The sequence below is a fragment of the Lonchura striata genome, chromosome 1, assembly GCF_046129695.1.
Source record: "Lonchura striata isolate bLonStr1 chromosome 1, bLonStr1.mat, whole genome shotgun sequence".
Taxonomy (NCBI): Eukaryota; Metazoa; Chordata; class Aves; order Passeriformes; family Estrildidae; genus Lonchura; species Lonchura striata.
The window spans coordinates 59,516,550-59,531,389 of NC_134603.1; the positions used below are offsets into that span (position 1 = coordinate 59,516,550).

General features: G+C 38.6%; 1 protein-coding gene across 5 annotated transcripts in view; it reads right to left on the bottom strand.

Moving 5' to 3' along the window:
• The window catches only part of MBP (myelin basic protein), an 85,791-nt gene that overhangs the window by 1,882 nt on the left and 69,069 nt on the right, over positions 1–14,840 (bottom strand). For 2 of the 5 annotated variants that reach the window (XM_021530849.2, XM_021530848.2), the window contains 5 exons: positions 7,051–7,077; positions 4,603–4,710; positions 4,096–4,131; positions 3,484–3,516; positions 2,409–2,531 (listed from right to left, as the gene is read on the bottom strand). In XM_021530849.2, coding sequence (XP_021386524.1) covers positions 2,409–2,531; positions 3,484–3,516; positions 4,096–4,131; positions 4,603–4,710; positions 7,051–7,077 — 327 coding nt within the window. The remainder of the gene's footprint in view (positions 1–2,408; positions 2,532–3,483; positions 3,517–4,095; positions 4,132–4,602; positions 4,711–7,050; positions 7,078–14,840) is intronic. The other 3 variants (XM_021530851.2, XM_077784634.1, XM_077784639.1) reach the window with 3 other exon arrangements.

Genomic DNA, 14,840 nt, shown 5'->3' on the forward strand with positions numbered 1-14,840 from the left:
TAAGTATGACAAAATTTTAAATACTATCTAATGAAAATAGCCTGTAGTTTCCCTCTAGTATGTCACTAAATATTCCTGGGATTTTTCACTTCAGAAAGAAGATTTATTTTCATTGATTTTCGCGTAGGATTAATTTACTGCCATTTAATCTTCTTCTACAGAGGAGTAGACAGTCTCTCATTAATAACTTTCAAGTGCATGTTCTTATTCAGGCCTTCCTAACAAAAAGAACTTATTTCCTTGGACATCATAGAAAATTTCATTTTTATGAACCCTGTACTGTGTGTATACTTTAAAACAAGGCACAAGACAAAATCTCCAAACATTGCATATGAGATGTAATAGTTTCACATCTGAAAGAACTGAAATGTAATAGTTTCATTCTGCAGTAAATTCTTAGTGTTATATCAATATGAGGCTTATATGGAAAGCTCAGATGCAGATACGGGAGAAAGCTAAGAAAACATAAAAGGCTAAAATCTGCCTAATTCTTAGAAATAATAAGGAAGTGTCAAATTCTAAGGTGACAATTCATAAATCTGCACTTGAGAAAATAAGCAGTTTTATAGCAAAGATGATTCAAGCTGAAATTCTGACATTTAATTTTTTGTAATTTGAGATTGGACTAACTTGGTATCCTGTTCCTTCGATTTAGTAACTTTTCTATAGGCAAATCTTGAAAAATGCACTTAAGACCACAAATGTGTGATGGCATGGTAATTTTTACTATAGTCAGGTGATGACTGAACTGTTTTCTTTAAAAAAACCCCACGTGTATACTTTGAGACTTCATTTTCTTAGTTTATGTTTTTCTCATAATTTAATGCTGCCTCCTTAGTTTTACAGAACTGTTACAGGAAAATTCAGTCTAATTCATTAGGTAATTGGGTTTTTTTCTTTCAAAGATATCTTAAAGAATGGATAACTTTTTTATATTACAAAACTGTTGACCTATATAAAGAAACAGTTTACATACCTCCTGCTATAAACAATAGGTTTAAATCAAATAGGCATGAATAAAACTCATATCAAAGTTCCAGAAATTATAATGGCTCGGAGAAGGTTATCTAAAAAATACATAGTGGTGTATGTATCTCTCAGCTATGTATATAAATTCTAAGCTATAATAGCTGTGATGAATATGCAAAAAAAAAAAAAAAGGGAATATTAAATTTCATGAGAGATCATTAAGTGTATTTTCAGATGTTGAAATGATGAAATTTTGCAAATAATGAGAGTATATAGCCATGGAATAGTTCATGTACCTGAACCTCACTAAAACTACCAAGTGCACAACATGAAAAGAAGACTTAAAATGTGTTTGATTTTTACTCTAAAGAGAGCATTCCTTTTCTTAAATTGCAACATAAGAATTCCTACTACTTCCTTTAAGTTTTTGTGCTGTCACTTCGTGCTGCATATATTTGGAAAACAACTATGTAATGGGAGGTATAAAACCTAAACTGTTTAAGAGACAAAAATGTGTTTTTTGCTGCAAATGAAGGCACTGTTACCATCTGTTGAAGAGAGGAGTAGTAAGAGTCTGAAATTAACAGCTCTGCTAGGGATCTCAGACCTTCTGACTTGAAGTTGACTGCTGATGGCATCTTCATGTTCTAATAGTGCACTGGGTGATTTGTTATGAGTGAATTCCCTGCCAACATTGCCTTTGAGGGAAGATATAGTCTTCAATAAAGTATCTGCCAGTGGATATAGTCTGCTTTTCCTCTGTCTGTTTCCTGACACAGGATGTGGAAAATCCGCACAACTGACCTTTTTTCCTGTTCTGTTTTCATTTATTGCCTGTGTTTATATGGCTGTGCTGTGCCTTGAAATGGGGAATTGAACCAGACTAAAGATAATCTGACCAAATATTTGTTTCTAATATGACAGTGTTGTAATTTGCCCCACATTGTGGTTTCATAACCTTCAATACTGGCATATTATAGGAGTTCGTCCACCTGGGGTGGGAACAAGAAGGGATTGCTGGAGTTGTTACTGCATCTAAATATGTGTCCAGCATTACCTTTCTGCAGTTTCAGTTCTCTTTCATTTTCACTCTCCTAAATAATTCAGTAGCAGTGAGCTGTGTCGTCTCATTTTCATTCAGTATTTCAGATAATTTTTGCATTCAGTAACAACACTAGTCCTGGTCCAGGTCTTTGTGGGACATTGTTGACTTACCTTCATTCCTCATGGCCACTAACTGTGTATTTTTATCTTTTTTTTCCTATCATATAAGTAGTCACTAAGCCACAAAATAACCTTCTGGTTTATCCATGCAAGTCTAATTCTGTCAGAAGCATTAAGGAAATATGGTTGTTTCAAACATGGCAGGTTCTGGAGAGGTTTGGCTTCTCTGTTTCCCAGGTCATTTTTTTTTGTACTTAAGTTCAATTGTACTTTACCAGTTTAAAGATTCTGGAAAGAGTGCCCTGGCCCTCATGATAGGATCCCTTGTGTCCCTTATGAGCAGATTTATGCTCATAGAATTTTCCGCTTCCATATCCTGGCTTGTGTGTTTCACCACCCTGCAAAGAAAGATTGATGTATATTGCAAATTATCATTATCATGTACATTGTAGTTTTTATTTGTGATCACTGAAATGTAATACTCAAATGAGGAATTTGGAGGTTGTTGCAATAAAGCAATCTTTTATGTAATAAACAAAGACGAAGGAAGATGTTAGGAAATTATCTGAATAAATTCAAATCTGAGAGAAGCATCAATCTGTAAAAAATGAATTTATATTCAAGAATTAAATACTCAGAAGGTTAACCTGTGTGAAAAAGCTTTAAATGTTTAAATTTCATGAGTTCTAAGATGTCAAACACATCAACTAATATGTGGTGTTCTGATAGTGAAAGAAATGCTTAATGGCTTGAAGGCTTTGATATTTTGTCTTAAAATGCCAGTAATTTACATGCCATCTCATAAAAAATCAAACCTGTGGTAGAGAAGTACAATTTAATTAGTTGTGAGAGAACTGTGGGAAGAACTTGTCTAGGAATTGCTTAGGCATATCTGACAGGAAAGGTGGAACAAAATACTGAGGTTAGTGACAGCATTAGTTTTGCAGACTGTGTAAAAGCAGTTGCAAAAGTGGAATAAGCACCTATCTCATCCCAGCCTTCCCTCCCATTTTGTCCATCCCAGGAGAAGAAAAATGCACCAGATGGGTCTTCCAGAAACCTTTAAAGGAAGAGAGCTTTGCCATGCAGTGGGTTTTGCTCCCTTTGTGCTGAAGCAAAAGAAATTATTGCTGCAAGGGCTGTCAAATTGCAGGATAAGAGCAAGCAACACAATTTTCATCTTAAAAGTGCTGTGGAAGGAGGAAGGAAAGTGGAACAGGAAAAGTAAAATGGCAAACTTGAGACAAAACAAAATTATCACATTGCTGCAGCAGCTTGAGGCAATGGAGTAAAAGATGCTTTGGCCTGGTAAATAAAAGGGCTGTTACCGAAAGCACGTTCATCACCTACCCAGCTAAATCTGGTGAGGGATAATCCTCTTCCCTGTACATGCAAGAAATAGAAATAATGACATGGTGATCACTATGGAACACAGCATCTGGGTCTGCCATACACAGAAGAAGATAAAAAGATAGCCAAGATTATGAAATAATAGCCAGATAACAAGGCAGGCAGGAGTTGAGAACAACAGTCCTGTACCATCATTTCATGAAGCAAAAAAAGGCAAAGTTGTTCATTGTAATTACTGGAACTGACTTTACTAGCCATGGTTTGTAAGTATTACATACTTCGAAAACTAGCTGAGTTCAGTAAATGGAAGGACAGCTCCTGGTTGGTGAGGCTTGTTTGAAAGCATTACCTATTGTTAGTTCATTACATAAAGTAATCACACCATAAATTGAATATAAAAATCCCTGCAAATGGCTTCAATTAGTCATGCACAAAGTCAGGAAGTGTGTGAGGAAGGGAACCATGGTTTCTATGCCTTATGCTCTTGCTTTCAATTGTTCCCTGTGATACCTGTAGACATTCACATAGTGCCATTAGGGACAGTGAATCAGGCTTGGAGTTGAAGTAGTGGGAAGTAGCCCATAAATGCCTTGAGTCCCTGAAACTGCTTACCTTTGCTTGCATTGGGGGTGGTGTACGGGGTGAGACCTAAAAACCAACACAAAAGAGTTGTCAAACGAAGGCAAAAATAAATGCCAGAAATCATCAAGCTTTTTGCACATTATCCATGAGCTAAAAATGGTAATTGCATTGAGAAGCTCCTCTGCTATCTTAGGCTTGCCTGGAATCCACTGGATTTATGTCCATCATGAAACAGTAATAATTCCTGAATACTGCCAGTGTTAAAGACACAAGGACAAAACCTGTCTACGGTGAAGCTGTATAACTGACATGGTTACCATTTGACTATGCTAATGGGGGTTCACATGCTTTTTTGGTAGCATTTCAGTATTGTCTTCTAGGTAAAAATTATTTCTGCATTTGAATGGCATAATGAGCTCAAAAGGTACAGTACAATTTGAGGCTTGAAATAAAGGGTAATGATAGGGGAGTGTTTGTTTACTGATGGATTGTAAAGAAAATATTTAATTTGGGTGCATAAGAGGAGGGGAGACTTACAATGTTCTTGAAGAAGTGGACTACAGGGTTGTCGTCAACAGGCCGGCCATGCTGAGATCTTGGGGGGATGGACCCGACGTGGTGGCTGACCCTGGCTGCATGTATGTCCTGAAAAGCAGAACAGGCACGTCGCCCAGTCAGTTGGGAAGGACAGCTTAGCAGCCATGGCATGAAGAATCATTTTCAGGAGAGAAGAGATGAGGAATATTTGGGAATCTACAGAGATTGCCCCCTACAGTTGCCAGTGGAATGGCAAATATACAGTATGTACAGGGGACATATGTTGTGCATATATATGGATGCACGTGTTCTTGATGTTACAGCCCAGTGCAGAATTAAGCCTCTTATTGGAAAGTTCAGGTAACAGAAACTTTGTAATTTTCCTTAAATATGAAATTTTTCTTAAGTAGGGTCATAGACTGTGATTTTAGAAAATAAACCAAAATGGAAAAAATCTTAAAATTATGTTGGATCATTCTACATGGGAAAGCAGGAATAGATCGTGTATCATTTTTAGTTCCCAAAGACTTTGTAACACTCATGAGCTGCAAGAGCAATGTTATTTTCAGAATGAGGGAACCAAGTGAGGCTGACAATTTCTATTTTAGTAGGGTTTCTATTTTCAGTAGGGCTTCCTGAGCAGTAGTCCAAATGATGTCAGATATGTGGTTTATGAAATTGATTTCTGTTGGAAAAAACTAACCAATGCAAAGAAGTTTGGCTGATTTTTATCAGGGTTAGTTTTTTTTGCATGCTGATGATACGTGGGTACTTAATTGTTTTAAAAGCAGGAAAATATGAATTTTGGATCTGTAAGATCTCCATAATGTCAGTGCTGCTTATATTCTGCAGCAGTTTCTACTTGATCGCTAGTTCCACTGTTGCCAAAATAGCCTCTGCCGCTGGGATTAGGAAGAGAGTCAGTTACATCAGCCATAGTTTTGTCTTCTTAATCTATATTCAAATCACCCTTTGAAAGCTGCTGACTGCCTTGTCTTTAGGATAAATACCATGGTGTTGCAGATCTGATGGGCTATGAATTGCCACAGGAATGGAGAGAAATTGCAATAGTAAGGTTTTAGAATCTAGAAAGGGTTGAGTTTCTTGATTTTGGCATTCGTACTAATTATTAGGTTCTAATAACTTGGCTTAGTGAAAGGTTATTGTGCTATAAATACCAGGTTTCTTCTGCCAAATGTCATCACAGGCTTCAACTATCTCCTGTTTTAATGTGTATGAACAGTAGCAAATCTGAAGTAATTTTCAATGACTGTTCCAGGTGAGTTTCCTGGTGTTTAAAATAAAGTGCTTTAATTCATTTTGTCATCAGCAAACTTCATCTATCTTCAGAACCTTTGATATTATTATTTATTTGTGACAAGTAATTTGCATGTTTCCGCTCAATTCATTGTTGAAATTACTTTTTCACCTCTAGATTTTTTTTCAATTTTTTATCTCCTAGGGAAAAGAAACAAAATCCAGTGGTGTTTTTCAGAGACTGCTTATGTTTATGTCATAACTGATATCTGTAGGTGTTAAAAGATAAATTCTAATGGGTTTGAAATTAAAAGAGAAATCTGATTTATACTGCTATAATGGGCTACTGAGATGGTGTGATGTAAGTGGACCTTTTTGAATGAATTCAATTTAACAGTTACCATGTGTTTCATTAATGCATTCAGATCATCACTGCTAACCTTTCAATATGTTTTAAGTGCCTGGCTTTAAATAATATTCTTGTTAAAACCTTATAGGAGTAGAGAAGAGCAACTGTGTTTTAGAAAGGGATGTAATTTGCTTCTTTTCTTTTTTGCTACTGGTCTCTTTTACCCGGGGCTGCAGCTGAGTTCTCCCCACACCTCTTGCAATGTTGTTTAAGAATTTCTTGAGAGCATTGCCAATAAAAGGCATCCTTGGCTTCCATATTGATGTATTTTGAAATGTACTTGCCAAGTATGAGTGTGAATTCAGAGCCCTTCAGAGCCCTGGCGTATTCGTGGGGAAGTTTAAAATTGAGGTGCCTCTGTTTGTGCCCTTAAAAAAGTCTAAGCATACAATAATTCTGAACAGTAACTGAACAGAACATTCAGCTTTTCCTGTTCCCAGTAAGCATTAATGAAACATTTGACCTCAGTTAAAGATCTCAACTAAGTCAACTCTGCTGCACCTTCAAAAAAGCCAAAAGGAACCCTAAAGCTGAATGATCTTAGTAAAAGATTTACCAGGACTAGAAATTTAATCAGTAGCTGGGAGATCTGATAACAAAAACATAGTTTTCAACTTCACTGTGAAACCAATAGTTTTAAGGATTAATAATCTAAATAAGAATTCTTAAAAATATACATAAAATACCCGCAGTTATCCTGTAAGGGGAGTGATTTTTTTTTTTAACATTTTGTGGTTTTTTTCTAGTGATGCACAGGAAAGTATCATTGTTTTACTACCTACCTTGGTAGTATGGTGGTATGTTGGCCACTAAGACAAAAAAAAAAAAAAAAAAAAAGATTAACTGTGAATGCAGTGCAAAGAAAACATGCAGGTATTTTAAGTTTCAAAATTAGCTATACATTGGAATTGCATTCCCTGTGTTAGCCATGTATTTTCACATCAGACTAATTACATTTACTGGCACTACCTCTATTAGTACCTTGTAAGAGCTGTTAAGTTAAAAATTAATTAAAATTAATTTTTAATAAATTAAAATCTTAAAAATTAATAAATTAAAATTAGTAAAGTATTGTTAGCTAGTTGACATTAATTAACTAACAATATGGGCTCCATTTGGGGTTTTGTGCAAGGTTATTACATTTCCAGTTGACCTGAAAATACCCAAATGTGTGTTTGTGTGCGGGTGTGTATATATTTATGTATATGTATATATGCATGCTATTCAGTATTGTGCAACAACTGGCTCTGGGTATAAAATGGATACAGTTAAGCAGGTACAAGCTTTTTTTTTCAGTCATGAAATCCCAAGAAATCCACCCCTGACTTTGCTTGCTATAAATGGGATATGTCAGATCTTGCAACTCAGCTGCATTAGGGGACACTTTTAAATGCATATTATAATCTCTCTGAGGACTCTTTATCCTCCACAAGAGGATTGCTTATAGCTGAAGATTCCATATGAATCTAACGCCTCATCAGTCCGTGATATGCATTTTTGCCAATAACAATATTAAGATATTTTTTGAGTACTTGAATTTACAGCTTTTTACAGTTCCTTTTGGTATCAGTATTGTGTGCTTTTGTTGCATACTTTAGAATGTGAGATGAAAATCTAACAACATCCCATGTTGTTTTTCTACTGACAAAATCCATGTGTATAAAATATGCAAATAGCTGATTTAAAATGCAGTCAAACCAGGTAAAGATGGAAAACAAAGGGCTTTTTCAGGGGTTCAATGGGCTTCATGGCTTCCAAAAGCTTTTCTTCACAAAATACCTAACAAGTTGCTGTGCATGAATTTAAAAGATATCATTCAAAATCCACGCATTTCAAATTCACATAGACATGAAAATTGCATTTAGATTGTCTTAGAAAACCAAACTGTTCCACAACCTGTACGTTGTCCATTATGCTTAACCACCCCCACTAAGACATTTGGAACTGTAGTGGTAGACTAAAATTATCCTTTAAGCATTATGTGATGAACACCGTGCTGTTCTGTGGGAAGAAAAAAATGAAAGTTATCAGGCAATTTGTTGCAGGCAATCACTCAGCTGATTTTGTGTTAGTCCTTGAAATGGGCTCTGAATCCAAACTCTAATGAAATTCCTATCCAGGTTCAAACTGAGGTAGTCAGTACGGCTTCTAACTGTGTATGCCAAACTGGAATTGAGATGCATCCTTTCAGTAAATATATATGCTTTTTTCCTTTCTTATTTTAATATGGAAATCTATTATATAGTTTAATGAGAAATCTTCACAGGCACTTGAATACAGAAATTACTTCATCTTGGGATTTGGAGGGGCTTTGTGTTCCTGGGCATGACTGACACTTCATGAGAACCTTCCAGTGCTGCTACCCGAGCTCTCACCAGGGAGTAACAGAATACACAGCCCATGTGGGATGTATTTTTCCATGCTTATTCTAGGAAGAATGTAACTTCTGTGAGCATGCACTGCTCAGTCAGAGCTGTGGTGGTGTTGGTTCCACCTTTGTTCACATACAACCCAGAGAGCAGTTAGCTCTTGGTGGCAGTGTTTGTCCCAGGCTGTTAACAACTTGCTGATCAGTTATCAAAAGCAATGGGAATGTTGACGTCTTCCCCACTGGCTGATCTGGTGATGACATTACTGTTAATTACCTAATCTAGCAGGCTTTTAAAATCGCTTTAGGAAGGATGAGCCACATATCCTTGTAATGGTACTCTTAATTTTTACTAATGTGGAAGTTAACACAGAAATTAAATTATTTGCTCAAAGGTATAGAGGAGAATTGGCAGGAAGAGGGATGTAGAATGTAGGAGATTCTGCCTTTCAGGGTTGTGCTGAGATCAATCTTTGTCTAGAAGTACGCAATGAAGAAAAAGAGGAAGAATTCTTAGCAGAATGACAGGAATAACAAACATAGCAGTGACTAGAGATGACTGAAGAATAAGAAACAAAAGGAAGAAGAAGGAAACAATGGAGAACACTCCCCGATCAAGAGAGGTGCCAATCAATAATCCAGAACCACTTTCTCCATAATCCTGTTAGCCCTTAGTGCCTTGATGATTAGTATTCATAAATTAGCAAGTAAAAGAATTACTGGGGATAACAGAAGAATAATGGGGGTGATTTTTCAGGAGAGTTCTGGTTTATGATGGGTCTCAAATGGGTGACCAGTGCCATCATACCTTCTGGGTTTTTATCCTGTGTTCAGTTTATTCCATTGTTGTGACACCTGATAAATGGTTTCAGAGGCAAAACCCAGTGCTTTAATTTGACTTGGCTTTTTTAAAGCTTTTTTTTTTTTTTTTTGCCTATCATGAATGCTTTTATTCAAATATTCTTTATGATAGAAATTCTTTATCTGCTTGGATATAGTCTCTGATGCATACTCAGTATTGTTCTATTATAGTTCAAGTTGGTTTCAATGACATAGATTAAACTTTGTTGAAATGATCCATGGTTTGGGCCAGGGTTTTCTTGGCTGGATTTGTTTTGGATTTTGTTTGAGAATCATTATTCCAGGAAAAAAAATACTTTGGCTAGTAGTTATTCTCTAAGTAGCTTCTGCTACCATCAAACTTCACAGCTTTTAGGACTTTACTGTACATGGGCAAGATATGGAAGGCATCCTGCACTAGTTTCACCATGATCAGTTTCTACTGATCGCCTGCATATTTGGTGGAGATGCATCTGTTTGCTGGTGTTGCTACAGCAAAATAATGTAACATTATGGGGTATGGGTATGGCCATTGGTAAGAAAGCAGTAATTGATACAATTTTTAGATGTCCTGTTCCCTAGTATTTTCATATAGTCATGAAGGCAATACAATAAGCAAGATGGGAATTATTTAGAAAACAAAGCTATAAATACCAGGTGTACACTATCACTTTACAGCTGCTGGCCAGAAAAATGTTACTACAACCTTGTTTTCTGGAAATCACACTCACCCACCCACCCAGAAAATATTTGATTAGTTCTCATCTTTGAGAGATTGGCCCAATTCTATGTCTTTTCTGCCTTTAATAGGTAAGCAAGTGACAGGCTAAACTCTCATCATACAGGTTGTTAAAAGCACTATTGCCTGTCTCAGCATAACTTGTAGAGAGAGCAGGGTTTACTATTATGAAATACTTAAGACATGGCATGGTTAATAAAATATTTCTTTGAAACAAATACTGTGGTAAAATTTCCAATAATATGGTTAGTATGAAGTGGGGAAGATGGACAGCTCCAAACCTGAGGCTCATACAGTTTCCAAAGTACATTAATTGTTTGAGGTACCAGAAATGAAGAAAGAGATGCATCATAAGCAAAAGGGGTAATATTTGTTCCTTACCAATATTTTTAAGTTGATTTGTAAAAAAATCAGTAAAATCACCTGAAAATGGCAGTGGACAATTTTTTGTGCAGCTCAGAAATGAAACCAAGTAACTTTGGAGTGTAACGTGTCTTAAATGGAGACCATTTCAGGAACATGGCGAGATATTTTGCATCAGTAAAAAAGGTGAAAGCCAGCAATTGTCACTAATGGTATGTAATGACAGAGGTACAAAACAAGGTCAGGGACAAAAAAGGTAGTAACTTTTGCTCTGGTTTTCTATCTGGCAGCATTTACTATTGTGTAATCTGAAAACAGCTGAATTACAGTAATTTATTTTGGCATTCTAGGATGGAATGTGCTAAGGAAAATGCAGTTCTTTATTTGCAAGGAACGTGATAGAAAAAACCAATATAGCAGATTTTAATATAAAGCAATTTCTTACTTATCAAACTGCTTCATCTGCAGAGAAGTAAACCTTCTTAGGCAGAGAAAATCCTTGTGCTAAATCTTAACAGATCTATTTGACCATCTGTATGCACATCGCTGCCTTGCCTTGCACTTCTTTAAACAGACACCCCCCTCTGATATATAGTTTTAAAATTAACTCCAGACCTTACTCTCATCTGGGCTGAGGGGCCATGCAGGTGAACAAGAGAGGAATGGCTGAGCAGCTGAGGCAAATTCCCACCAAAAGATCCCAAAGCTGCCATCACTGCCTCTCCACCAGCTCTGCCATCAGGCTCAGGCCCAGGCAAAGAGCACCATGAGCTTTGAACTTCACCAAGTGCTCAAGAGAATCCTTGGAGCTCTTCTACAGAACTTTCATGCTCTTCTGCATGCAACTTACAGGTACTACTGTTACTATTGTATCATATTAGTGGATAGAAGACTCTAGAAATAGTCAAGCAAAGACTGAACTGAAAGATTGTGTTAGAAGTTTCATGAAAGGGGGAGACCTTTTGCTGTGGAGTGATTAGAAACGGAGATCTTTCAAATGCTTTAGTTGATTAATTTGTATTTTAGTCTGAGCATGTTACTAATACATTTCTGAATGTAAGAGGCACAAGATCACCCCTTGTTCTTGTAGATTACTTTAACCTACCAGACATCTGCTGGGAACTTAATACAGCAAAAAAGAGGCAGTCCAGGAAATTTTTAGAGCATATGGAGGACAACTTTTTGTTGCAGCTAGTGGGTGAGCCCACCAGGGGAGGGACTATGCTGTTTTCAAATAGAGATGGGCTGGTGGGAGATGTAGTGGTTGGAGGCCACCTAGGACAGAGTGATCATGAAATTACAGAGTTCTCGATATCTGTGAGATGAGGAGGAACACCAAGAAGAATCTTACACTGGACTTCCGGAGGGCAGACTTTGGTCTACTTAGGAGATTTATTCAGAGAGTTCCTTGGGAAGCTGCCCTTAAAAACAAGAGTTCAGGAAAGGTGGGCGAGCTTCAAAACAGAGATCTTGAGGGCACAGGAACAGACTGTCCCTGTGTGCCAAAAGATGAGAAGGTAAATGCCCAGCTTGGATGGGCAAGGAGGTTTTGAAGGAACTTAAGAATAAAAGGAGGATGTATAGTCTTTGGAAGGAGGGTCAGGTTTCTCAGGAAATATTCAAGAGGGCTGGTAGAGCATGTAGGAAAAAAAATTAGAGGCCAAAGCTCAGTTTGAACTTAAAATGGTGACTTCTGTTAAGGATAATAAAAAATGCTTTTACAAATATATTAATGGTAAAAGGAAGGGTAAGACTAGCATTTGCTCTTTACTGGATGAGGGAGGGAACTGAGTAACTGCAGATGAGGAGAAGGCAGAGTACTTAATGCCTTCTTTGCCTCAGCCTTTAGTGGGAAGACAGATTGGCCCCAGGACAACTGTCCTCCTGGCTTGGTTGATGGTGCCAGGGAACAGAATGGTCCCCCCATTATCCAAGAGGAGGCAGTCAGAGAACTGCTGAGATGCTTGGATATTCATAAATCTATGGGACCAGATGGGATCCATCCCATGATGATGAGGGAGCTGGCAGATGAGCTTGTGAAGCCACTCTCCATCATTTACCAACAGTCCTGGCTCACTGCTGAGGTTCCAGATGACTGGAAGCTGGCCAGTGTGATGATACCCATTCACAAAAAGGGTGGGAAGGAGGATCCTGGTAATTATAGACCGGTCAGCCTGACCTCAGTACCTGGCAAGATAATGGAGCAATTTATACTGAGTGTCATCATGCAGCACTTACAGGATGGCCAGGGTATCCGGCTAGTCAGCATGGGTTTAGGAGGGGTAGGTCATGTCTGACCAACCTGGTCTCCTTTTATGACCAGGTGACCCATCTGGTGGATGCAGGAAAGGCAGTGGATGTTGTCTATTTGGACTTCAGCAAGGTCTTTGACACTGTCTCCCACAGCTCCAGCTTCTCCTGGAGAAGCTGGCAGCCCATGGCTTGGACACGAACACTCTTTGCTGGGTTAGGAACTGGCTGGATGGCCGAGCCAGAGAGGGGTGATGAATGGTGCTGCATCCAGCTGGGGACAGTCACCAGTGGTGTCCCTCAGGGGTCTGTGCTGGGGTCAGTTCTGTTCAGTATTTTTACTGATGGTGTGGATGAAGGTATTGAGTCTTTCATTAGTAAATTTGCAGGTAACACTAAGCTTGGAGTGTGTGTCGATCTGTTGGAAGGTAGGATGGCTCTGCAGAGAGACCTGGAACCGTTGGATGGATGGGCAGAGTCTAACAAGATGAAGTTTAATAAGTCCAAGTGCTGAGTCCTGCATTTTGGCCACAACAACCCCCTGCAGCATTTTAGGCTGGGGATGGTGTGGCTGGACAGTGGCCAGGCAGAAATGACCTGGGGGTGCTGGTGACAGCAGCTGAACATGAGCCAGCAGTGTGCCCTGGTGGCCAAGAAGGCCAGTGGCATCCTGGCCTGGATCAGGAATGGTGTGGCCAGCAGGAGCAGGGAGGTCATCCTTCCCCTGTACTCAGCACTGGTGAGGCCCCACCTTGAGTGCTGTGTCCAGTTCTGGCCCCTCAGTTTGGGAAGGACACTGAGACGCTTGAGTACATCCAGAGGGGGCAATGAGGCTGGTGAGGGGCTTGGAGCACAAACCCTGTGAGGAACAGCTGAGGGAGCTGGGGGTGTTTAGCCTGGAGAAAGGAGACTCAGAGGCGACCTCATCACTCTCTACAACTCCCTGAGGGGTCGTTGTGGTCAGGTGGGGATTGGTCTCTTTCTCCAGGCAGCAACTGACAGAACCAGAGGTCCCAGTCTCAAGCTATGTCAAGGGAAATATAGGTTGGATATTAGGGAAATATAGGTTGGATATTAGGAAAAAGTTTTTCATGCAAAGGGTGATAAAGTACGAGAATTGTCTGCCCAGGGAGGTAGTGGAGTCAACATCCCTGGATGTGTTTAAAAAAAGACTGGATGTGGCACTCAGTGCCATGGTTTAGTTAAGGTGTTAGGGCATGGGTTGGACTCGATGATCTTGAAGGTCTCTTCCAACCTTGTGACTCTGTGATTCTGTGATCATACAAAAAAACAGTAAAAGCAGCAAAGCACACAGACATTCTCCCCAGTCATGATTTCCTCTTTAACTTGTAAAACAAATCAGCAAGCCCCAAATAACTTTGTCCCATTTCTAAACAAACCTTGCCATGCAGCTGATGTCAGGTGAGCACAAAGCATCAGTAATACTTTACCAAAATTTAGTGCTTGCACTTTGAAGTACACTTAAAGAGCATTTAACCTAGTCCAATTCCCAAAATCCTCTGGTACCTGTAATAATTCCATCAAGCAGTAACTTCCTTGAATATGCAACTTCCAGTGCATTAAATAATGTGTTAATTATTAGGCACATATGTGAACATGTGAATGGTCATACAGGTGTTAAATGAACAGGTCAAAGTCAATCCCATGATGTTGGCTCCTAGGCCGTTCACTTCTCACATGGTGTGTGTACTCACCGGTTGGTATTTCCTTGTTTTGTACAGGTGATTTTTTTTTTTTTAAACCAAGCAGATCTAAAGTAGTCTGAGGTTCTACCACTGCACAAGCTAAATGAGCTTCAGACTGGCAGTCCTGTTACACTAATTCATTTTTAGGTATTCATTATTCATTACTACCTGTTACAAACGAGAGGCCAGATTCAGTTCCCATTAAGTGAGAACATCAGCTTCAGGAGCTTTGGTTATTCAAAGCCTACCCTTTCCTTCCAGAAGGAAGCATCTCTATTCCCTTCTGTCCAATGCACTGTTCTAACT